This window comes from Salvelinus fontinalis, chromosome 8, assembly GCF_029448725.1.
Source record: "Salvelinus fontinalis isolate EN_2023a chromosome 8, ASM2944872v1, whole genome shotgun sequence".
NCBI lineage: Eukaryota > Metazoa > Chordata > Actinopteri > Salmoniformes > Salmonidae > Salvelinus > Salvelinus fontinalis.
In genome coordinates, this window is record NC_074672.1 from 4,775,556 (window position 1) to 4,801,807 (window position 26,252).

At 42.7% G+C, this 26,252-nt stretch overlaps 2 protein-coding genes across 3 annotated transcripts in view; one reads left to right on the forward strand and one right to left on the reverse strand.

Moving 5' to 3' along the window:
* LOC129860409 (uncharacterized) overlaps window positions 1-26,252 on the forward strand; it is a 269,201-nt gene that overhangs the window by 235,679 nt on the left and 7,270 nt on the right. The window lies entirely within an intron of this gene.
* The window catches only part of nrap (nebulin-related anchoring protein), a 101,641-nt gene that overhangs the window by 6,902 nt on the left and 68,487 nt on the right, over window positions 1-26,252 (reverse strand). For both annotated transcript variants that reach the window (XM_055930783.1, XM_055930782.1), the window contains exons 33-40: window positions 25,712-25,819; window positions 21,429-21,740; window positions 21,002-21,106; window positions 20,803-20,901; window positions 20,443-20,547; window positions 10,773-10,880; window positions 6,834-7,145; window positions 5,018-5,173 (exon numbers count right to left, since the gene is read on the reverse strand). In XM_055930783.1, coding sequence (XP_055786758.1) covers window positions 5,018-5,173; window positions 6,834-7,145; window positions 10,773-10,880; window positions 20,443-20,547; window positions 20,803-20,901; window positions 21,002-21,106; window positions 21,429-21,740; window positions 25,712-25,819 — 1,305 coding nt within the window. The remainder of the gene's footprint in view (window positions 1-5,017; window positions 5,174-6,833; window positions 7,146-10,772; window positions 10,881-20,442; window positions 20,548-20,802; window positions 20,902-21,001; window positions 21,107-21,428; window positions 21,741-25,711; window positions 25,820-26,252) is intronic.

A 26,252-nucleotide genomic window follows, 5' to 3' on the forward strand; every position in this document is an offset into this window, starting at 1 on the left:
CTTTCCTCATCCTCAGATGAGGTGAGGAGAGAAGGATCTTCAGACCAAAATGCGGAGTCAGGGAAATAAGCCATCTTTATTACAAATACGACGGCCACTAAACAAAACAAAACACTTTCAAAACTTACACAAAATAACAAAACGTAACGAACGGAACCTGAACATAAACTTACATCGACAAACGTAAACTCACGAACAGGAACGTTACATCGAAACGTACGAACAGCCAAACAGCCCCGATAGTGAATAACATCGAACACAACGAAGACATCACAGGAGACAATCACCCACAAACAAACAGTGAGAATGCCCTACCTAAATATGACTCTTGATTAGAGGAAAACGCAAACCACCTGCCTCTAATCAAGAGCCATACCAGGCAAACCAAAACCAACATAGAAACAAATAACATAGACTGCCCACCCAAAACTAACGCCCTGACCATAAACACATAAAAACAACATAAAACAGGTCAGGACTGTTACACTGAGAAAATGATATTTCTGGTTTTCCTCAATCTACACACAATAGCCCATAATCACAAAGCAAAACAGGTTTTTAGAAGTTTTTGTACATTTATAAAAAATAAAGTGAAATATAACATTTACATAAGTATTCAGACCCTTTACTCAGCACCTTTGGCAGCGATTAAAGCCTTGAGTATTCTTGGGTATGACGCTAAAAACTTGGCGCACCGGTATTTGGGGAATTTCTCCCATTCTTCTCGGCAGATCCTCTCAAGCTCTGTCAGGTTGGATGGTGAGAATGAGAAAAACAGCTATTTTCAGGTCTCTCCAGAGATGTTCGATCGGGTTCAAGTCTGGGCTCTGGCTGGGCCACTCAAGGACTTTCAGATTTGTCTCTAAGCCACTCCTGCGTTGTCTTGGCTGTGTGCGTAGGGTCGTTGTCCTGTTGGAAGGTGAACCTCTGCCCCACTCTGAGGTCCTGAGCGCTCTGGAGCAGGATTTCATCAACAATCTCTCTGGGTGCTCACGTTCATCTTTCCCCGATACTGACTAGTCTCCAAGTCCGTGCCGCTGAAAACCATCCCCACAGCATGATGCTGCCACGACCATGCTTCACCGTAGCGATGGTGCCAGGTTGCCTTCAGACGTGACGCTTGGCATTCAGGCCAAAGAGTTCAATCTTGGTTTCATCAGACCAGAGAATCTTGTTTATCATGGTCAGAGTCCTTTAGGTTCCTTTTGGCAAACTCCAAGCAGGCTGTCATGTGCCTTTTACTGAGGAGTGGCTTCTGTCTGGCCATTCTACTGTAAAGGCCTGATTGGTGGAGTACTGCAGAGATGGTTGTCCTTCTGGAAGGCTCTCCCATCTCCACAGAGGAATTCTGGAGCTCTATCAGAGTGACCATCGGGTTCTTGGTTACCTCCCTGACCAAGGCCCTTCTCCCCCGATTGCTCAGTTTGGCCGGGTGGCCAGCTCTAGGAAGAGTCTTGGTGGTTCAAAACTTCTTCCATTTATGAATGATGGAGGCCACTGTGTTCTTGGGGACCTTCAATGTTGCACACATTTTCAGGTACCCTTCCCCAGATCTGTGCCTCAACACAATCCTGTCTCAGAGCTCTACGGACAATTCCTTTGACCTCATGGCTTGGTTTTTGCTCTGGCATGCACTGTCAACTGTAGGACCTTATATAGACAGGTGTATGCCTTTCCACATCATGTCCAATCAATTCAAATTTACCACAGGTGGACTCCAATCAAGATGTAGAAACATCTCAAGGATGATCAATGGAAACAGGATGCACCTGAGCTCAATTTTGAGTCTCATTGTAAAGGGTCTGAATACTTATGTAAATAATGTATCTGTTTTTTATTTGTAATACATTTGCAAAAATGTATAAAACCTGTTTTCACATTGTCATTATGGGATATTGTATGTAGATTGATGAGGAATTGTTTTATTTAATCCATTTTAGAATAAGGCTGTAACGTAACAACATTTGGAAAAAGTTAAGAGTATAAGATGTGTTTTGAACTTTCTAAATTCAAATCAAATTTTATTTGTCACATACACATGGTTAGCAGATGTTAATGCGAGTGTAGCGAAATGCTTGTGCTTCTAGTTCCGACAATGCAGTAATAACCAACGAGTAATCTAACCTAACAATTTCACAACAACTACCTTATACACACAAGTGTAAAGGGATGAAGAATATGTACATAAAAATATATGATTGAGTGATGGTACAGAACGGCATAGGTAAGATGCAGTAGATGGTATCGAGTACAGTATATGCATATGAGATGAGTAATGTAAGGTATGTAAACATATAAAAGTGGCATTGTTTAAAGTGGGTAGTGATACATGTATTACATAAAGATGGCAAGATGCAGGAGATGATATAGAGTACAGTATATACATATATGAGTAATGTAGGGTATGTAAACATTATATTAAGTGGCATTGTTTAAAGTGGCTATTGATACATTTTTTACATCAATTTTCCATAATGGCTGGAGTTGAGTCAGTATGTTGGCAGCAGCCACTCAATGTTAGTGGTGGCTGTTTAACAGTCTGATGACCTTGAGATAGAAGCTGTTTTTCAGTCTCTCGGTCCCTGCTTTGATGCACCTGTACTGACCTCACCTTCTGGATGATAGCGGGGTGAACAGGGAGTGGCTCGGGTGGTTGTTGTCCTTGACGATCTTTATGGCCTTCATGTGACATCGGGTGGTGTAGGTGTCCTGGAGGGCAGGTAGTTTGCCCCCGGTGATGCGTTGTGCAGACCTCACTACCCTCTGGAGCCTTACGGTTGTGGGCGGAGCAGTTGCCGTATCAGGCGGCGATACAGCCCGACAGGATGCTCTCGATTGTGCATCTGTAAAAGTTTGTGAGTGCTTTTGGTGACAAGCCAAATATCTTCAGCCTCCTGAGGCGCTGCTGCGCCTTCTTCACCACGCTGTCTGTGTGGGTGGACCAATTCAGTTTGTCCGTGATGTGTACGCCGAGGAACTTAAAACTTACTACCCTCTCCACTACTGTCCCGTCGATGTGGATAGGGGGGTGCTCCCTCTGCTGTTTCCTGAAGTCCACGATCATCTCCTTTGTTTTGTTGACGTTGAGTGTGAGGTTATTTTCACCACACTCCTCACCACCTGGGGGCGGCCCGTCAGGAAGTCCAGTACCCAGTTGCACCGGGGTCGAGACCCAGGGTCTCGAGCTTGATGACGAGTTTGGAGGGTACTATGGTGTTAAATGCTGAGCTATAGTCGATGAACAGCATTCTACCATAAGTATTCCTCTTGTCCAGGTAGGTTAGGGCAGTGTGGTTGCGATTGCGTCGTCTGTGGACCTATTGGGGCGGTAAGCAAATTGAAGTGGGTCTAGGGTGTCAGGTAGGGTGGAGGTGATGTGGTCCTTGACTAGTCTCTCAAAGCACTTCATGATGACGGAAGTGAGTGCTACGGGGCGGTAGTCGTTTAGCTCAGTTAGCTTTCTTGGGAACAGGAACAATGGTGGCCCTCTTGAAGCATTTGGGAACAGCAGACTGGGATAAGGATTGATTGAATATGTCCGTAAACACACCAGACAGCTGGTCTGCGCATGCTCTGAGGACGCAGCTGGGGATGCCGTCTGGGCCTGCAGCTTTGCGAGGGTTTACACATTTAAATGTTTTACTCACATCGGCTGTAGTAAACTAGAGTCTACAGGTTTTGGTAGCGGGCCGTGTCAGTGCCACTGTATTGTCCTCAAAGCGAGTAAAGAAGTTGTTTAGTCTGTCTACTTTGTCTCTATACTGACGCTTAGCTTGTTTGATGTACACAGGATGTACTCAGCTGACGGCATCCTTGGTAATAAATTCCTTATTGCAATAACATTTTCATTTTTAACAATTGGATTCACCTTTGAGAGAGACTTCGTGGGAAGGAGAATCGGTAGTGGAGGTGGCCAGCCTAAAATAAAAAAGGTAAGCTGGTTTCTTACCAATACCTCCTGTGCCTCATAAGGGCCATCTACCCTTTCTATATCTGTAGGAGAGTGAAGTTTCAATTTGTTTATGTGAAACTGTATTTCATGACAGTATCCACAGGTGAATGTATACACTGTTCAGAAGTTTGGGGTTACTTATAAATGTCCTTGTTATTGAAAGAAAAGCACCTTTTTTGTCCATTAAAATAACATCAAATTGATCAGAAATACAGTGTAGACATTGTTAATGTTGTAAATGACTATTGTAGCTGGAAACAGGTGATTTTTAATGGAATAGCTACATAGGCGTACAGAGGCTCATTATCAGCAACCATCACTCCTGTGTTCCAATGGCACGTTGTGTTAGCTAATCCAAGTTTATCATTTTAAAAGGCTAATTGATCATTAAAAAAACTTTTGCAATTATGTTAGCACAGCCAAAAACTGTTGTCCTGATTAAAGAAGCAATAAAACTGTCCTTCTTTAGACTAGTTGAGTATCTGGTACATCAACATTTGTGAGTTCGATTACAGGCTCAAAATGGCCAGAAACAAAGACTTTCTTCTGAAACTCGTCAGCCTATTCTTGTTCTGAGAAATAAAGGCTATTCCATGCGAGAAATTGCCAAGAAACTGAAGATCTCAACGGTGTGTACTACTCCCTTCACAGAATAGTGCAAACTGGCTCTAACCAGAATAGAAAGAGGAGAGGGAGGCCCCGGTGCACAACTGAGCAAGAGGACAAGTACATTAGAGTGTCTAGCTTGAGAAACAGACGCCTCACAAGTCCTCAACTGGCATCTTAATTAAACAGTACCCGCAAAACACCAGTCTCAACGTCAACAGTGAAGAGGCGACTCCGGGATGCTGGCCTTCTAGGCAGAGTTGCAAAGAAAAAGCCATATCTCAGACCGGCCAATAAAAATAAAAGATTAAGATGGGCAAAAGAACACAAGACACTGGACAGAGGAACTTGAAACTTCTCTTGAGCTTTGTCTCAATTTCTTATTACAAAGAGGTTGCAATAGCATTTTTTTAAACAATATACATGAAAGCATGCTGTATTTTGTAATCGCTCTCTCACCATCATCATCATGTGTTGGTACTGGGCAATGGCGTCCTCAGTGCTCACGCTATTCAGTCCCAGTTCTGCAGCCCGCCGGGCCATCTCCACCTTATGGGAGCCAGGGGGGGTCCAGCCCACACCCCTGATCCAGTTCAGATCTGACTTGTAGTTCACCTGCAACAAATCGTGTTGGAGGGGGGGCACAAGTCAATATTAGGAAGGTAATCCTAATGTTTTGTGTACACAGTGCATATCTAGTACCAGTCAAAAGGGTTTTTCTTGAATTTGACCATTTTCTACATTGTAGAATAATAGTGAAGACGTCAAAATTATGAAATAACTCATATGGTATCATGTAGTAACCAAAAAAGTGTTAGAAGAATCTAAAATGTCAAATATATTTACAATTGTTTAAGTAACCACCCTTTGCATTGATGACAGCTTTTCACACTCTTGGCATTCTCTCAACCAGCTTCATGAGGTAGTCACCTAGAATGCATTTCAAGTAATAGGTGTGCCTTCTTAAAAGGTAATTTGTGGAATTTCTTACCTTCTTAATCAGTTTGAGCCAGTCAGTTCGGTTGTGACAAGGTAGGGGTGGTATACAGAAGATAGCCCTATTTGGTAAAAGACCAAGTCCATATCATGGCAAGAAGCAAAGAGAAATGACAGTCCATCATTACTTTAAGACATGAAGGTCAGTCAATCCGGAAATTTCAAGAACTTTGAAAGTTTCTTCAAGTGCAGTTGCAAAAAAACATCAAGCGCTATGATGAAACTGGTTCTCATGAGGACTGCCACAGGAAAGGAAGACCCAGAGTTACCTCTAATGAACATATCCTCTACAGCAGAGTTAACTGCACCTCAGATTGTAGCCAAAATAAATGCCTAACAGAGTTCAAGGAACAGACACATCTCAACATCAACTGTCCAGAGGAGACTCCGTGAATCAGGCATTCATGGTCGAATTGCAGCAAATAAACCACTACAAAAGGACACCAATAAGAAGAAGAGACTTGCTTGGGCCAAGAAACACTAGCAATGGACATTAGACCGTTGGAAATTTGTCCTTTGGTCTGGAGTCCAAATTTGAAATTTTGCATTCCAACCGCCTTGTCTTGTGAGATCTCTGCATGTGTGATTCCCACTGTGAAGCATGGAGGAGGAGGTGTGATGGTGTGGGGGTGCTTCGCTGTTGACACTGTCTGTGATTTATTTAGAATTCAAGTCACACTTAACCAGCATGGCTACCACAGCATTCTGCAGCCATACGCCATCCCATCCGGTTTGCGCTTAGTGAGACTATCATTTGTTTTTCAACAGAACAATGACCCAACACACCTCCAGGCTGTCTAAGGGCTATTTGACAAAGAAGGAGAGTGATGGAGTGCTCCATAAGATGACCTGGCATCCACAATCACCTGATCTCAACCCAATTGAGATGGTTTGGGAAGAGTTGGACGGCAGAGTGAAGAAAAAGCAGCCAACAAGTGCTCAGCGGTATGGGTATATGTTACTCCTTCAAGACTTTTGGAAAAGCATGCCAGGTGAAGCTGGTTGAGAGAATACCAAGAGTGTGAAAAGGTGTCATCAAGGCAAAGGGTAGCTACTTTTCTAACATCTAAATATATTTAGATTTGTTTAACACTTTTTTGATTACTACATGATTCCATGTGTTATTTTATAGTTTTGATGTCTTCACTATTATATTATTCTCTTCACTGGAATCCCAGTAAATTGAGTATACCTTAAACTCTAAACCATTTCTACAATTTACAATGGGTACCCCCCCCCCAGACACACACATGCATGCCACACACACAAACACACTCACATCACTCTGCAGCTTGTAGGCCTGCTTGGCGTGTTGTACGTTGAGCTGCTGAGGGTCAAAGGTGTAGTCATGGAGCCTCTGGTTGTAGGTCTGGTGGCTGGCCAGAGCTTGGCTCTTCTTGGCCTGCTGGAACACAGGCTGGTCGGCATGCATCTTGAACTGGGAGCGATTCTCTTGAGCCTGCCTCTTGTACCCCAGGCAGCTCTGGAGCTTGCTGGCTGCCAGGGAGTGCACCATCTTTGGGTCATCCTCGACACTGAGCAGCCCCACCTGCTGACCCTTCTCCTTCACAAAGGCTTCCTTGTAGCGGAACTGAGGGTGCAAAGACAGGACCATTTTAGAGAACCGCCCAATTCCACTTGGCTCTACTCTACTAGCAGATGCTATTTAGCTTGGTCCCAGATCTGTTTGTGGTATCATTCCAAACATTTTGGCATGAGAAGAATCGGCATGATGGCGCAAACTGGTTCCCAGGCTACACACAAGGGTTATTTGGTAAGGGTGATGGTTGTGGAACCATGATGACTCTTTGCAGTTTAGAAAATGAGTGAACCAATTCTTTATGAAATGGTTCTTTACAGCACCATTAATGTTCTATGAAGAACCATTAAGAAAAGGTTATTTGTAGTACCAGAAAAGGGTTGTAATGATAGCAGAACCCTTTTTGGAGCGATATTTCTGCTGGTTTTCTTTTTGAAAGAAACAAAATGGCCAACATGATCCTGACCGGTCTATTGTTTCAGCCCATCAGCTGATGTGGAAAACAGTAAGCCGGTTTTTAATTTCCAAAAAGTCACAGAAGATGAGGTCTTATCTGCACTATCTGTTATAGATTCGAAGAAATCGTTAGGCGCTGACAATCTGGATCCATATTTACTCAAGTGTGCGGTACCTATCACTGCTAGTGCAGTGACGCATATCTTCGAACATTAGTCGTAGGAAATATTCATAAAGATTGGAAAACAGCCTTTGTTTTACCACTCCTCAAGGGAGGTGATGGTAGTGAATTGGATAATTATAGGCCCATCTCTAAGGTCTCCTGTTTGGCTAAAATGTTAGAGTCATTGGTGCATAGGCAACTACAATCATTTTTAACTGTTAACAATATTCTTTCTAGCTTCAGACCTAAACACAGTACCACTACGGCCACTGTACGGGTTGTAAATGATATTACTAATGCCCTAGATAATACAAAGTACTGTGCCGCCTTGTTCATAGATTTGTCTAAAGCTTTTGACACTGTAAACCATGCGATACTTTTGGGTAAGCTGTCGTCAGTAGGACTGGGATCGGATGCCTGTCGTTGGTTTCATGACTATCTAAAGGATAGAAGTCAGGCTGTTGGAGTCAACGGCATCCAGTCGGAGCCATTGGAGTTGGTTATATGGGTCCTACAAGGTTCTATACTTGGTCCATTACTGTTCACTCTCTACATGAACAATATCGGCGATGAGGTAAGAAAGTGTAAAATACAGTTGAAGTCAGAAGTTTACATACGCTTAGGTTGGAGTCATTAAACCTTGTTTTTCAACCACTCCACAATTTTCTTGTTAACAAACTATAGTTTTGGCAAGTTGGTTAGGACATCTCCTTTGTGCATGACACAAGTCATTTTTTCCAACAATTGTTTATAGACAGATTTCTTCACTTATTACAATTGTATCACAATTCCAGTGGGTCAGAAGTTTACATACACTAAGTTGACTGGGCCTTTAAACAGCTTGGAAAATCCAGAAAATGATGTAATGGTTTAGAAGCTTCTGATATGCTAATTGACATAATTTGAGTTAATTGGAGGTGTACTTGTGGATGTATGTCAAGGCCTACCTTCAAACATTTTTTTTTTTTAAATCACTGAAGTTGGAGACATATCTCCCTCACTAACTTCAATCAGTAACTTCAAGCATCGGTTGTCAGAGCAGCTTACCGATCGCTGCAGCTGTACACAGCCCATCTGTAAATAGCCCATCCAACCAAATACCTACTTCATCCCCATATTTTTTTCTGCTCTTTTGCACACCAGTATTTCTTTGCACATCCTCCTATGCACATCTATCACTCCAGTGTTAATTGCTAAATTGTAATTACTTCACCACTATGGCCTTACTTCATTTGCACACACTGTATATAGATTTTCTATTGTGTTATTGGCTGTACGTTTGTTTATCCCAATCTTCTGTTTTTTATTTTATAGAATTTTTTGAAACAAGTAATTTTTTCATTTCACTTCACCAATTTGGACTATTTTGTGTATGTCCATTACATGACATCCAAATAAAAATACATTTAAATTACAGGTTGTAATGCAACAAAATAGGAAAAACGCCAAGGGGGATAAATACTTTTGTAATGCACTGCATTTTCTGCACTATGCAATGATATGGACAGCAACCATGTAACACTTTACAACAAACAGAAGTGTGCTGGTTATCAAGGGGAAAAGTAGACACGTTTTTTTAAATTGAGAGATGAGCTTAGAGTTCTTTACAGACCATCATTTTCACTTGTCTGACCGCTTCCATGATGATGAACTGCTCACACGACTGGCCTATCTGGGTGATGTTTTTTCTCACCTGAATGATCTGAATCTAGGATTACAGGGACTCTCCTCAACTATACTCAATGTGTGGGACAAAATTGAGGCTATGATTAAGAAGCTGGAGCTCTGTCTGCATTAGGGACAACACACAGGTCTTTCCATCATTGTATGATTACTTGTGTGTAAATGAACTCATGCTTACGGACAATGTCAAATGTGATATAGCGAAGAACCTGAGTGAGCTGGGTGCGCAGTTATGCAGGTACTTTTCTGAAACAGATGACACAAACAACTGGATTCGTTATCCCTTTCATGCCCTGTCTCCAGTCCACTTAACGATATCTGAACAAGAGAGCCTCATCGAAACAAGCAGTTCTGTGAAAATGTTATTTAATCAGAAGCCCTTGCCAGATTTCTGCAGTGTTTCTGCAGAGTGTCCTGCCTTGGCAAATCGCGCTGTTAAGACACTGATGCCCTTTGCAATCACGTACCTATGTGAGAGGTGATTCTCGGCCCTCACTAGCATGAAAACTAAATACAGGCACAGACTGTGTGTGGAAAATGATTTAAGACTGAGACTCTTTCCAATACAACCCAACATCGCAGAGTTATGTGCAGCCTTTCCAGCATACCCTTCTCATTAACCTGTGGTGAGTTATTCACAATTTTCAATTAACAAATTAGGTTTTATATGCAAGATGGTTAAATAAAGACAACATTGTTTATTATTATATTACTTTTGTGCCCTGGTCATATAAGGGCTCTTTGTCACTTCCCACATGACGGGTTGTGACAAAAACTCACACTCATTCTTATGGTTAATAAATGTGTGTGTGTGTGTGTGTGTGTGTGTGTGTGTGGCAGCCTTACAATGATGGCAAAAAACAACATTTGAGAGTGCTCTGACCCCTAGTGTTAGAGGGGGTACACAGCTGGAAGTACACAGCTGGAGTTAATATAACTTGTTTTCTATAAATGTATGTTAGCTAGCTAAGTTAGCCATGTTGTTAATACAACTCCCATCTGGTCTGTTGTCAACTTAGCAAAGGGTAAATTGCCACTGACTGTTGCACACAACAAGCTTACATTCCTGCTGCCACAAGGGGATATACAGCTGACTTGAGAGATGGGATTTTTTTTTATGTAGTTGAATGTGATCTTTACGACAGAATGTTACAATAAGGTGAAATCAAACTTTTTTTTTAACCAAGTTACACTTCTCAAAAGGCAACAAATTGGTGTAACGTCCAAGGTAAGACAAAAACTTTCCTCAATAAAGCAGCTATTAGCAAAATCAGTGCTAGTAAGTAAAATACAAGTGTGAGTGCAAGAAAGACATTTAAAACAGAAATGTGTTAGTGTTTGTTGTTGCTTTTTTCTCTTGTGTAAACTTAACTCACATCACTGGCGATATTCGTGGAAGCCTTGGCCGTCTGGAAGGGAATAGCATCCAGCCTCAAGTCGTAGCCTGCCGACCTCATCTCGTCCCCAGACGCTTTATAGGCTTTCTGCAGAGGCCGGGACAAAGAGATAGACAGGCATGGTTACTAAACCGGGATAGTTTATGTGTTTCACTATGGACTGTTTCATACACAGTAGGTGATGCATGAAGATCTGGGTGGGTTACAAACACTGTTTTAGCACATGGTTCATTACATTTTCATTCTTGTGGCATGGAAATGTGTATTTAGGCTTACTCTGGTGTTTTGGTCTGGTACTTAATTGTACTTATGTCAAGTAAGTACACTGTATATAACAAAGTCGAAAACAGTACTTGCCTGGTACATTGCCAATCATGCATCCCTACAAACTGAGGAGTAATTATCTGGCAGTGCATTCGGAAAGTATTCTGACCCCTTCCCTATTTCCACATTACAGCCATGTTCTAAAATTGATTTTTTTCCCGCTCCTGACCTTTAAGTGTAAAACAAGTTATCCCTCCAATTAGCAGGCAACAAATCCAAATCTACACACAATACCCCATAATGAAACATTTAAAACAGGTTTAGAAATTGTTGCAAATGTATAAAAAAACTAAACAGAAATACCTTATTTACATAAGTATTCAGACCCTTTGCTATGGGACTCGACATTGAGCTCAGGTGCATCATGTTTCCATTGATAATCCTTGAGATGTTTCTGCAATTTGATTGGAGTCCACCTGTGGTAAATTCAAGTGATTGGACATGATTTGGAAAGGCACATACCTGTCTATATAAGGTCCCACAGTTGACAGAGCAAAAACCAAGCCATGAGGTCGAAGGAATTGTCCGTAGAGTTCCGAGACAGGATTGTGTCAAGGCACAGATCTGGGGTTCTGCAACATTCTGCAGATTCTGCAGCATTGAAGGTCCTCAAGAACACAGTGGCCTCCATCATTCTTAAATGGAAGAAGTTTGGAACCACCAAGACTTTCTAGAGCTGTCCGCCCGGCCAAACTGAGCAATCGGGGGAGAATGGCCTTGGTCACGGAGGTGACAAAGAACCCGATGGTCCCTGTGACAGAGCTCAATAGCTCCTCTGTGGAGATGGGAGAACTCCACCAATCAGACGGATGCCACTCCTCAGTAAACGGCACATGACAGCCTGCTTGGAATTTGCCAAAAGGCACCTCAGACCACGAGAAACAAGATGCTCTGGTCTTATGAAACCTTGATTGAACTCTTTGTACTGAATGCCAAGCGTCACATCTGGAGAAAAACTGGCACCATCCCTATGGTGAAGCATGGTGAAGGCAGCATCATGCTGTGGGGATGTCTTTCAGTGGCAGGGACGGGGAGACTAGTCAGGATCGAGGGAAAGATGAACGAAGAAAAGTACAGAGAGATCCTTGAAGAAAACCTCCAGAGCACTCAGGACCTCAGACTGGGGAGAAGGTTCACCTTACAACAGGACAAGGTACCTCAGCACACAGCCAAGACAATGCAGGACTGGTTTCTGGACAAGTCTCTGAATGTCCTTGAGTTGCCCAGCCCGAGCCCGGACTTGAACCCGATCGAACATCTCTGGAGCGACCTGAAAATAGCTGTGCAGCGACACTCCCCATCCAAACTGACAGAGCTTGAGAGAATCTGAAGAGAAGAATGGGAGAAACTCCCCAAATACAGGTGTGCCAAGCTTGTAGTTCTACCCAAGAAGACGTGAGGCTGCAATTGCTGCCAAAGGTGTGTGAACAAAGTACTGAGTAAAGGGTCTGAATACTTATGTAAATGTGTTATATATATATATTTTTTATACATTTGCAAAAAAAATCTAAAAACCTGTGTTTGCTTTGTCACTATGGGGTATTGTGTGTAGATTGATGAGGGGGGGAAACTATTTAAACCATTTCAGAATAAGTCAGGGGGTCTGAATACTGTACAGTGCATTCGGAAAGTATTCAGACCCCTTGACTTTTTCAACATTTTGTTGTTACAACCTGAACATTACAACCTGAACACAACCGGAAAAAAATATCACTGGCCTACACCACAATACCACATTTTAGAAATTATTTACAGATTAATAAAAAATGAAAAGCTGGCATGTCTTGATTCAATAAGTATTCACCCCTCTGTTATGTCAAGCCTAAGTAAGTTTAGGAGTTAAAATGTTTAACAAGCCAAATCAAATGTTATTTGTCACATGTGCGGAATACAACCTTACAGTGAAATGCTTACTTACATTTCAATGCAGTCTTAAGAAATTACCCCCAAGCAAGTAAGAATAACAAATAATTAAAGAGCAGCAGTAATATAACAATATCGGTGCTATATACAGGGGGTACCGGTACAGAGTCAATGTGGAGGCTATATACAGGGTATTACGGTACAGAGTCAATGTGGAGGCTATATACAGGGGGTACCGGTACAGAGTCAATGTGGAGGCTATATACAGGAGGTGCCGGTACAGAGTCAATGTGGAGGCTATATACAGGAGGTACTGGTGTCAAGGTAATATGTACATGTAGGGAGAGTTACTAAAGTGACTATGCATAGATAATAGAGAGTAGCAGCAGCGTAGGAGGGGGCAATGTAAATAGTCTGGGTAGCCATTTGATTAGATGTTTAGGACATTTAACATTTAAGTCATTTAGCAGACGCTCTTATCCAGAGCGACTTACAAATTGGTGCATTCACCTTATGACATCCAGTGGAACAGCCATTTTACCAAAAGTGCATATAGATCATTTTAAGGGTGGGGGGGGGGGGGGGTTGAAGGATTGCTTTATCCTAGGTATTCCTTGAAGAGGTGGGGTTTCAGGTGTCTCCGGAAGGTGGTGGAGTCTTATGGCTTGGGTGTAGAAGCTGTTTAGAAGCCTCTTGGACCTAGACTTGGCACTCCGATACCATTTGCCGTGCGGTAGCAGAGAGAACAGTCTATGACTAGGGTGGCTGGAGTCTTTGACAATTTTCAGGGCCTTCCTCTGACACCGCCTGGTATGGAGGTCCTGGATGGCAGGAAGCTTGGCCCTGGTGATGTACTGGGCCGTACGCACTACCCTATGTAGTGCCTTGTGGTCGGAGGCTGAACAGTCAGGATGCTCTTGATGGAGTAGCTGTAATGCCTTTTGAGGGTCTGAGGACCCATGCCAAATTGGTTAAGTCTCCTGAGGAGGGATAGGTTTTGTCGTGCCCTCTTCAATACTGTCTTGGTGTGCTTGGACCCGGTTAGTTTGTTGGTGATGTGGATGCCAAGGAATTTGAAGTTCTCAACCTGCTCCACCACATCCCCATCGATGAGAATGGGGCTGTGCTCGGTCCTCCTTTTCCAGGAGTCCACAATCATCTCCTTTGTCTTGATCACGTTGAGGGACATGTTGTTGTCCTTGCGCCACAGGGTCAGGTCTCTGACCTCCTCCCTATAGGCTGTCTCATCGTTGTCGGTGATCAGGCCTATCACTGTTGTGTCACCGGAAAATATAATGATGGTGTTGGAGTCGTGCCTGGCCATGCAGTCATGAGTGAACAGGTTGTACAGGAGGGGACTGAGCACGCACTCCTGAGGGGCCCCAGTGTTGAGGATCAGCATGGCAGATGTGTTGTTACCTACCCTTCCTCGGAGCTGCCCGTTAGGAAGTCCAGGATCCAGTCGCAGAGGTAGGTGTTTAGTCCCAGGGTCCTTAGCTTATTGACGAGCTTTGAGAGCACTATGGTGTTGAACGCTGAGCGTCAATGAATAGCATTCTCACAGAGGTGTTCCTTTTGACCAGGTGTGAAAGGGCAGTGTGGAGTGCAATAGAGATTGCATCATCTGTGGATCTGGAGTGGGTCTACGGTTTCTGGGATAATGGTGTTGATGTTAACCGTGACCAGCCTTTCAACGCATTTCATGGCTACAGACGTGAGTGCTACATGTCAGTAGTCATTTAGGCAGGTTACCTTAGTGTTCTTGGGCACAGGGACTATGTTGGTATTACAGACTCGGACAGGGAGAGGTTGAAAATGTCAGTGAAGACACTGGCCAGTTGATCAGCGCATGTTTGGAGTACACGTCCTGGTAATCCGTCTGGCCCAGCGGCCTTGTGAATGTTGACCTGTTTAAAGGTTTTACTCACATCGGCTGCAGAGTGCGTGATCACACAGTCGTCTGAAACAGCGGATGCTATCATGCATGTTTCAGGTTTACTTGCCTCGAAGCGAGCATAGAAGTTATTTAGCTCGTCTGGTAGGCTTGTCTTACTGGGGAACTCTTGTCTGTGCTTCCCTTTGTAGTCTGTAATAGTTTGCAAGCCCTGCCACATCCGACGTAGCACGCTTCGATCTTGGTTCTGTATTGATGCTTTTCCTGTTTGATGGTTCGTCGGAGGGCAGAGTGTGATTTCTTATAAGCTTCCGGGTTAGAATCCTGCTCCTTGAAAGCGGCAGCTCTATCCTTTAGCTCAGTTCGAATGTTGCCTGTAATTCATGGCTTCTGGTTGGGGTTTGTACGTACAGTCACTATGGGGATAACGTCATCGATGCACTTATTGATGAAGCCAGTGACTGATGTGGTGTACCATCGGAAGAATCCATCGGAAGAATCCTGGAACATATTTCAGTCTGTGCTAACAAAACAGTCCTGTAGCTTACTATCTGCTTCATCTGACCACTTTATTTATAGACCGAGTCACTGGTGCTTCCTGCTTTAATTTTTGCTTGTAAGCAGGAATCAGGAGGATAGAATTATGGTCAGATTTGCCAAATGGAGGGTGAGGGAGAGCTTTGTATGCGTCTCTGTGTGTGGAGTAAAGGTGGTCTCGAGTTTTTTCCCTCTGGTTGCACGTTTAATACGCTGGTAGAAATTAGGTTAAACGGATTTAAGTTTCCCTGTATTAAATCTCATTAAAGTCCCCGGCCACAAGGAGCGCCGCCTCTGGATGAGCATTTTCCTGCTTGCTTATGGCGGTATACAGTTCATTGAGCGCGGTTTTAGAGCCAGCATCGGTCTGTGGTAGTATGTAGACAGCTATGAAAAATACAGATGAACTCTAGGTAGATAGTGTGGTCTACAGCTTATCATGAGATACTCTACCTCAGGCGAGCAACACCTTGAGACTTCCTTAGATATCCTGCACCAGCTGTTGTTAACAAATAGACATAGGCCCCCGCCCCGTGTCTTACCAGAGGCTGCTGTTCTATCCTGCCGAGTGTACAACCCACCAGCTGTATGTTATTAATGTCGTCATTCAGCCACGACTCTGTGAAACATAAGATATTACCGTTTTTAATGTCCCGTTGGTAGGATATACATGGTTTCAGTTTGTCCCATTTATGTTCCAGTGATTGAACGTTGGCTAACAGTACGGATCGCAAAGGCAGATTAACCACTCGTCGCCTGATCCTCACAAGGCACCCCGAGCTCTTTCCGCAAAATCACTGTTTCTTTCTCCAGCGAATGACGGGAATGAGGGCCTGTTCGAGTGTTTGGAGTATGTCCTTCCCATCCGACTCGTTAAAGAAAAATGATTAGTCCAACTCGAGGTGAGTAATCGCTGTTCTGATGTCCAGGAGCTCTTTTCGGTCATAAGAGACGGTAGCAGCAACATTATGTACAAAATAAGTTACAAAAATGTGAATAAACAAACAAAATAGCACAGTTGGTTAAGAGCCAATGAAACGGCAGCCATCCTCTCCAGCGCCATCTTAATTTTAACATAAAAAGTTCTGTGTGCAATAATAAATTACTACCTCATCTCTGTACCCCACAAATACAATTATCTGTAATGTCCCTCAGTCAAGCAGTGAATTTTAAACACAGATTCAACCATAAAGACCAGGGAGGTTTACTAATGCCTCGCAAAGAATGGCACCTATTGGTAGATGGGTAAAAAAAATAAAAATCAGAAACTTGAAAATCCCTTTGAGCATGGTGAAGTTATTAATTACACTCTGGATGGTGTATCAATACACCCAGTCATTACAAAGATACAGGCATCCTTCCTAACTCAGTTGCAGAAGAAAGGAAACCGTTTAAGGATTTCAAAATGAGGCCAATGGTGACTTTAAAATAGTTACACAGTTTAATGGCTGTGATAGGAGAAAACTAACGATGGATCAACAACATTTTAGTTACATCACAATACTAACCTAACTATAACTAACATAAACAAAGGGAAAAGAAGGAAGCCTGTACAGAATAAAAAATATTCCAAAACATGCATCATGTTTGCAATTCACTAAAGTAATATTGCAAAAACATTGAGCAAAGCAATTCACTTTTTGTTCTGACTACAAAGAGTAATGTTCGGGGCTAATCCAATACAACACATTACTGATTACCACTCTCCATATTTTCAAGTATAATGGTGGCTGCATCATGTTATGGGTATGCTTGGAATTGTTAAGGACAAGGGAGTTTTTCAGGATGAAAAATAAACAGACTGGAGCTAAGCACAGCCAAAATCCTTGCCTCCTGTTTTAGTCTACTTTCCACCAGACACTGGGAGATGAATTCACCTTTCTGCAGGAGAATAACCTAAAACAGAGGGCGAAATCTACTCTGGAGTTGCTTACCAAGAACACAGTGAATGTTCCTGAGTGGCTGAGTAACAGATTAGACTTAAATCTACTTAAATCAATTTGACAGAGATTGAAGAATTTTGAAAAGAACAACGGGCAAATGTTGTACAATCCAGGTGTGGAAAGCTTTTAGAGACTTACCCAGAAAGACACAGCTGTAATTGCTGCCAAAGGTGCTTCCACAAAGTATTGACTCAGGGATGTGAATACTTACAGTCCCAGTAAAACGTTTGGACATAGCTACTCATTCAAGGATTTTTCTTTATTTTTACTATTTTCTACAATGTAGAATAATAGTGAAGACATCAAAACTATGAAATTACACATATGGAATAATTTAGTAACCAAAAAAGTGTTAAACAAATAAAAATATATTTGAGATTCTTAAGTACAGTGGTGCTTCCTGTAAAAGTTGCGTCATACTGCAGCACACCTCGCGGGGTGCCGTAGAATTCTATGGCACGTCATTTAATTGTCAGCCATTGTTGCCATTAATACTAGTTATTGCTAGTTTGACCACCAGAGGGCATCTTTGAGAAGCATTTGATAGTCGTCAATATTGGCTGTACTAGAGAATTTAAAACCTTTTTTTGTAAGAATGTAGAATATGGGATTGATTTTAAGAAATGTAGCTTAATTCATTTGATTAATATTGTGGTGTTTCTAGTCTAAGAAAAACAAGAAACGAAACCCTCCGTTAAGAAAATATGGCTCTGTACAACACGACGGTCGGGAGTAGGCTACAGTATTAAGAGCATAACATTTCCACACCCTAATTGTAGTCTAACCAATACCCAAATGGAGATTAAGTGAAAAAGTCCCCATGCTTGTCTCAGAGCAGCACGAAACGGTGCTGAAATAGTTGACCACACACGGGTAGACTATTGCTTCAAATCCTATTGCGTCTATCTTCAATATGCTTTTTAAATAAATAAGACCTACACAGCACATTACTCAACACTAGTGAGACTCATGTTGCCTACGATGGCCTACAGTATATCTACAAATATTTTTTCAATGACATGACTCTCCTTCAATAATTAATTTGAGAGGATTGGAGGGTTCTAAATGAATATCTAACGAACATTTTTCGTTAAGGTAAATCTGAATTTTGAGAATATCTAAGGGGCTTTTATATAATTGTAAATTAATTAATAATAATAATAATAATAATAATAATAATAAAGGCCAAAATAATATTTATAAAGGCCAAAATATTTTTTTCTGATTTTAGAGGGAGAGAAACCAAAAGCCCACCGTGCCTATTTTTTGGACAAGGACATCCCGGCTGGCCAAACCCTCCCCTAACCCGGACGATGCTGGGCCAATTGTGCACCGCCCTATGGGACTCAGATGCAGTGCCTTAGACCGCTGCGCCACTCGGGAGCCATGACCAATATGACCAATATATATTGTCCTGCTAGTAGCCCATCATAGAAACATTGTTTGCAGAATTCACAGCCTGATACGCTTGTGAAAAACAAGCTAAATAATAATACTTTTTCCCCCTTACCACATGTACGTTTTTTTAGTATATTTCAGTTTAACGACAATATTTGTTGTATCTTTTCTGGTGGATGAAACTGAAATTACAACCAACTTTCTATGGCTATGGTGATATTTTGGAGATGATTTTGTTTTCAAAATACTGGAAGTGATTGGGGAAAAAAAGCCATTCTTGAACATGAGGTGAGACATTCTTACTAATATGTAAATAAAGCCAGTTTGTTATTTAGAATTATTTATTTCTGGTTTTAGAGGGAGAGAAACCAAAAGACCACCGTCACCTCATAAAACCTATTTTTGTAAGAACATAATATATGGGATTGATTTTAAGAAATGTAGCTTAATTAATTTGATTAATATTATGGTGTTTCTATTCCAAGAAAATCTAAAAACGAAACTCAGGGGTATCACAACCGGCCGTGATTGGGAGTCCCTTATGGCGCTGTACAACGTGACCTTTATTTAACTAGGCAAGTCAGTTAAGAACAAACGCTGGGTCAATTGTTGGCCGCCCTAAGGGACTCCCAATCATGGCCGGTTGTGATACAGCCAAGCTAACTGAGAAATATATTTGACAATACAAAACTCCCCCTTACCCTCCTTCTTGGCAAGAGTCTATTGTCCTGCTAATGGCCCATAATGGCGCTGTACAATGTGACCGGTCAGGAGTAGGCTACAGTACTACAGTAAGAGCAAAATAATCCTAACATTTCCACACCCTAATTGTAGTCTAACCAACACCCAAATGGAGATTCAGTGAAAAGAAAAATCTCATTGATTTATCAAGACCAGTCTCCATGCTTGTCTCAGAGCAGCGCTGTCTTGACCTCTGAATGCCGTCTCTTCCATTAATTTTGAATTAATTCATTAGCCTACTTTGTTCAAATTTCTGTCATTCAGTGATATTTATTCCTTGTGTTTACAAATTTGTGACCTTTCAAAAAAGTGACCTTTCAAATTTTGCATTTTCAATCGCTTGTTATAGCGCCACAATGTGGCCAATTGGCAAGGCATTTTATGAGAGGGTGTGTTGGCGCTTTACCATCATGCCAGGTTACACCCTCCTAGGCCTTATCATCTCACTGGAATTTGCATGTGGATCTGAATGTGCTTGAATATGTTCTCTTCACAGTGTTTGGAACATGTGTACCAAGTTTTGTTACAACACTAAAATCCGTGACTGATTTATATGCATTCATGAGAATAAACATGTGCCCGTTATAGCACCACCTTGTGGTCAATCTCGATATGCTTCCATATGTTGAGTCTCACGGTGTTTGGATTTGTCTTGGATATTATGCATCTAATAATTTGTTGGACATTTTCAGGCCCTGTACACACTCAGATTGACAACTGATGTACAACACATTTGACACAAGGTTGTGATGCAACTGATATTTTTTGTAATACAATGGAGAGTTTATTGCACAACCATTGTGATGTGTTTCGGGCAACTCATCGAAACACTTTTGTGTAGACAAACTCTCCGTTGTATCAAAACAGTTGTCTTAGTTTATACAACGGATGTACAACAGAGTGTGTACAAGGCATTAGAGAAGAAAAAAAAGCATAGTTGGTCTCTTACATTGCTAATTTGCTGGGCGTTGATCCTTGCTCTGATGAAGTCAGGGTCGTCGGCATGTAAGGTATATTTGTGCATGGCGTCCGAGTCTCCAGACTTATACAGCCTCTGTAACGTGGTGAGAATAACATTGATAACAATTACACAGAATTTGCCTTTGAAGGGGGTCACAGACAGACATGGTTTTAAATGCTATTTTAAAATCTCAAATACTTGCTTTTGTCTGCCTGGAGTGCCAAATGGGTGGAGTTTGCTCTTTCAAATAGCAAGCATTAGCAAGCATATTTTCAAATCGCATTAGATTTAGTAGCCCTCCTCAACTGAAGACACTGACGATTTTACAAAATGAATAGGAGCTCATACCTCACTGCACTGCAGGTAGCTGTTCTTAGCATGAACAATGTCTGGAGAGTCCGCCACTTGGGTGAACTTCAGACTGTCTGGCAGCTGACGATATTTCTTCTGCAAGACCAAGACCACTTCACATAAGGATCAGTCGCACACACACACACACACCACTCTCTTATTTCTCAGGTAACATGGCCGCTAGTTGTGTACTTACATCACTGGTGAGTTCTCCGGCTTTCTTTGCCAACTCCATTAGAGGCGCCCCCACACCATCCCAGGCCACGCCCTTCATGAAGTTCAGATCCGACTTGTACAGTTTCTAGAAAACAGACGCAGGGAGAGGGTTGCTATTTATACCCTCATATTTACTGAAACTCTTATTTGAATATTGTTCTTTGTATTTCCTGAGACTGTGGTTGAGATCCCTTTCATTATGTTGAAAATGCACTATGGTAAAAACGATTGGATTCCCTTCCAGTCTATTCTTAACAATGTTGCACCCTGGGACATGATTTGTTAAATTAATTTGAGGGGAAAGCCCCTGCTCCAATATCCTAATACTTAATAGTACATTTCCCATGTTCTCCCTCTCCCCTCCACCCTTCTCTTCCACCCACCCTCCCCCCTCCTCGCTGCCTTACCTCGCTCTGCAGGTTGTAGGCCTTCTTGGCCCATTGGACTTTAATATCGTCAGGTAGGACAGTGTACGCATGGAGCCTCTTCCTGTAGTCCTGATCGCTGGCCAGAGCCTGGGCGTTCTTGGCTGTCACTAAATTGATCATATCTGGATTGAGGTGGTACTGGCCACTGGTGGAAAGTGCGTCTTTGCGGTACTCTTGCTCACTCGTCATCCGGCCCATCTGCATGCAGTGTAGCATGCGCGGGTCATCCAGAATGCTGCGGGCGCCGATGTGCTTGCCCTTATCCAGCAGGTGGTTGTGCTTGTATTGGACCTAGGTTGGTAGAAGGGAAAGAGAAGAGTGAACAGGCAATAAGTGCATCTTATGATTGACTTGATCAAATTGACTGTCATACATTGGTGACTTCATTATATACGTTTCATTATTTGATTTTGTTAAAACACCTTCTTTTCTTCTATTTCCTCCCACCCCATTGTATTTTTGTGCACCTCATATACCAAACCCCCCCCCTTTTTGCCCTCATATACCAAACCCCCCCTTTTTGCCCTCATATACCAAACCCCCCCTTTTTGCCCTCATATACCAAACCCCCCCTTTTTGCCCTCATATACCAAACCCCCCCTTTTTGCCCTCATATACCAAACCCCCCCTTTTTGCCCTCATATACCAAACCCCCCCTTTTTGCCCTCATATACCAAACCCCCCCTTTTTGCCCTCATATACCAAACCCCCCCTTTTTGCCCTCATATACCAAACCCCCCCTTTTTGCCCTCATATACCAAACCCCCCCTTTTTGCCCTCATATACCAAACCCCCCCTTTTTGCCCTCATATACCAAACCCCCCCTTTTTGCCCTCATATACCAAACCCCCCCTTTTTGCCCTCATATACCAAACCCCCCCTTTTTGCCCTCATATACCAAACCCCCCCTTTTTGCCCTCATATACCAAACCCCCCCTTTTTGCCCTCATATACCAAACCCCCCCTTTTTGCCCTCATATACCAAACCCCCCCTTTTTGCCCTCATATACCAAACCCCCCCTTTTTGCCCTCATATACCAAACCCCCCCTTTTTGCCCTCATATACCAAACCCCCCCTTTTTGCCCTCATATACCAAACCCCCCCTTTTTGCCCTCATATACCAAACCCCCCCTTTTTGCCCTCATATACCAAACCCCCCCTTTTTGCCCTCATATACCAAACCCCCCCTTTTTGCCCTCATATACCAAACCCCCCCTTTTTGCCCTCATATACCAAACCCCCCCTTTTTGCCCTCATATACCAAACCCCCCCTTTTTGCCCTCATATACCAAACCCCCCCTTTTTGCCCTCATATACCAAACCCCCCCTTTTTGCCCTCATATACCAAACCCCCCCTTTTTGCCCTCATATACCAAACCCCCCCTTTTTGCCCTCATATACCAAACCCCCCCTTTTTGCCCTCATATACCAAACCCCCCCTTTTTGCCCTCATATACCAAACCCCCCCTTTTTGCCCTCATATACCAAACCCCCCCTTTTTGCCCTCATATACCAAACCCCCCCTTTTTGCCCTCATATACCAAACCCCCCCTTTTTGCCCTCATATACCAAACCCCCCCTTTTTGCCCTCATATACCAAACCCCCCCTTTTTGCCCTCATATACCAAACCCCCCCTTTTTGCCCTCATATACCAAACCCCCCCTTTTTGCCCTCATATACCAAACCCCCCCTTTTTGCCCTCATATACCAAACCCCCCCTTTTTGCCCTCATATACCAAACCCCCCCTTTTTGCCCTCATATACCAAACCCCCCCTTTTTGCCCTCATATACCAAACCCCCCCTTTTTGCCCTCATATACCAAACCCCCCCTTTTTGCCCTCATATACCAAACCCCCCCTTTTTGCCCTCATATACCAAACCCCCCCTTTTTGCCCTCATATACCAAACCCCCCCTTTTTGCCCTCATATACCAAACCCCCCCTTTTTGCCCTCATATACCAAACCCCCCCTTTTTGCCCTCATATACCAAACCCCCCCTTTTTGCCCTCATATACCAAACCCCCCCTTTTTGCCCTCATATACCAAACCCCCCCTTTTTGCCCTCATATACCAAACCCCCCCTTTTTGCCCTCATATACCAAACCCCCCCTTTTTGCCCTCATATACCAAACCCCCCCTTTTTGCCCTCATATACCAAACCCCCCCTTTTTTGCCCTCATATACCAAACCCCCCCTTTTTTGCCCTCATATACCAAACCCCCCCTTTTTGCCCTCATATACCAAACCCCCCCTTTTTGCCCTCATATACCAAACCCCCCCTTTTTGCCCTCATATACCAAACCCCCCCTTTTTGCCCTCATATACCAAACCCCCCCTTTTTGCCCTCATATACCAAACCCCCCCTTTTTGCCCTCATATACCAAACCCCCCCTTTTTGCCCTCATATACCAAACCCCCCCTTTTTGCCCTCATATACCAAACCCCCCCTTTTTGCCCTCATATACCAAACCCCCCCTTTTTGCCCTCATATACCAAACCCCCCCTTTTTGCCCTCATATACCAAACCCCCCCTTTTTGCCCTCATATACCAAACCCCCCCTTTTTGCCCTCATATACCAAACCCCCCCTTTTTTGCCCTCATATACCAAACCCCCCCTTTTTTGCCCTCATATACCAAACCCCCCCTTTTTGCCCTCAGAACAGCCTCAATTAATCAGGGCATGGACTCTACAAGGTGTCGAAAGTGTTCCACAGGGATGCTGGCCCATGTTGACTCCAAGGCTTACCACAGTTGTGTCAAGTTGGCTGGATGTCATTTGGGTGGTGGAGCATTCTTGATACATACAGGAAACTGTTGAGTGTGAAAAACCCAACAGCGTGGCAGCTCTTGACAGAAACCAGTGAGCCCGGCACCTACTACCATACCCCGTTCAAATGCACTTAAATCTTATGTCTTGCCCATTCACCCTCTGAAAGCCGCACATACACAATCCATGTCTCAATTGTCTCAAGGCTTATTTAACCGGTCTCCTCCCCTTCATCTACACTGATTGAAGTGGATTTAATAAGTGACATCAATAAGGGATCATAGCTTTCACCTGGATTCACCTGGTCAGTCTATGTCATGGAAAGAGCAGGTGTTCTTAATGTTTTGTGTACTCAGTGTATCTTACATGCAAATAGGTACTACTGTAGTGGCTAAGGTGCCTAGCTAAGGTTCCTTTTATTTTGAGTCTTACCTTATCCTTTCATTTACGTTTTTTGTTGGACAATTTTGTGCGGTTTTTGAGTTTACTTTTGCCATCATTATCATCCTGGAATCTGTTCAAATAACCTGGAAATAATCAATGCGTTCATTACTCAAACCTTGGAACAACTGTACCTGGGAATAATTGCAATCAAGAAATCTCAAGTTGTTTTATTGGAAGATTTGCACTAATTGGAAATGAGTTGGAACCCTACATCTATTTTGGTGTCTATTATACAACGGGTGGGTCTAATCCTGAATGCTGATTTGGTTAACTGCCTTCCAGCCGTTGTCTATTCCACAAGTTACCACTGACTAAAGCTATGATGTTAAAATGCCTATTTACTCTGTTCCATCTGACTGCGCAATCCACTAACTCATCAGCCCAGCCAGGCAATTTATAAAATTGATCTCCACTAAGAAAAGCATCTAGACATTATCTCACATTTCTTTTAGACAAAAATGTCGTTTTCAACAGCTGAGATTTGGAACCAAATTCTACCGTTGTTATGGCTTCTGTTCTAATGTTCTAATTCGCCATTTCTATTAGACACCAAAATACAGGTAAGGGTTACAACTCATCTTCCAATAAAACAACTGTACATTTCTTGATTGCAATTATTAACATATTTATTACTCACTAAGTTCAGTTATGAACTCAGTTTCAAATGTTGAGTAATGAAGGCATTGATTGTTTCCAGGTTATTTAACAAATTCCAAGATGATAATGACGATAAAACGCAAACTCAAAAAGATACAAAATGATCCAACAAAAACAGCCAAAGGATAAGGAGAGATATGAAATGAAAGACACGGAAATGGTGCCATATTGCCAGCTATAAACTGGTTCCAGGTGTTAGTAACATGAATGGCCAGCAGGTGGTACAATAACCTAAATAAAAATGGGTTCAATAAACATATTTATTTCTCCAGGGTTATATTCTTTGTATTTCTTACACAATTCTAGCACATTTTCTAATATATAAAAATGGCTATTATTACAACTGCTGTACTTTCAAAAGAGTGCATCCATAAACGGAGTATTACTCACATTGCTGGCTAAATCCATTGAGGTTTTGGCAGCCTGGAAGGGGATGTCCTGCATGGTCAGTTTGTAGCCCTGAGCCCTTAGAGTGTGCCATGACTCCCTGTACTTGCTCTGAAGAGGGAAACAAACCATCAGTAAGTCCAGGCCCTGGTTTGCCAGAGCCTTCATAAGCGTTAACGTAGACTGGATCAGTTATTCATCATCTAATGTTACAATTGTTCATTGGAGATCCCATCATTACGCCTGAGCTGTTTGTCAAACTCAACTTCCTATCTAGACTCCCTTTCTGGTGGTATCTACATTTTGGAAAACGATTACATCTCGCTGCCCAAATCATGTCAGTTTCTGGCCCCATCACTGACAAAATAGAAATATGTGATGGTTTTTTACTCTCAATATTTGAGAATTTAGCTCTACCTTGTGTTTCTACGCAGACTGTAGACAGTGTGGAGCTCAACAGACACCCAGGGATCCCTTGTATTCCTTTAATCAGTTTACAGACAAGGACTTGCTTGATTCTTTGCTTACTATAGATGTTAAGTCC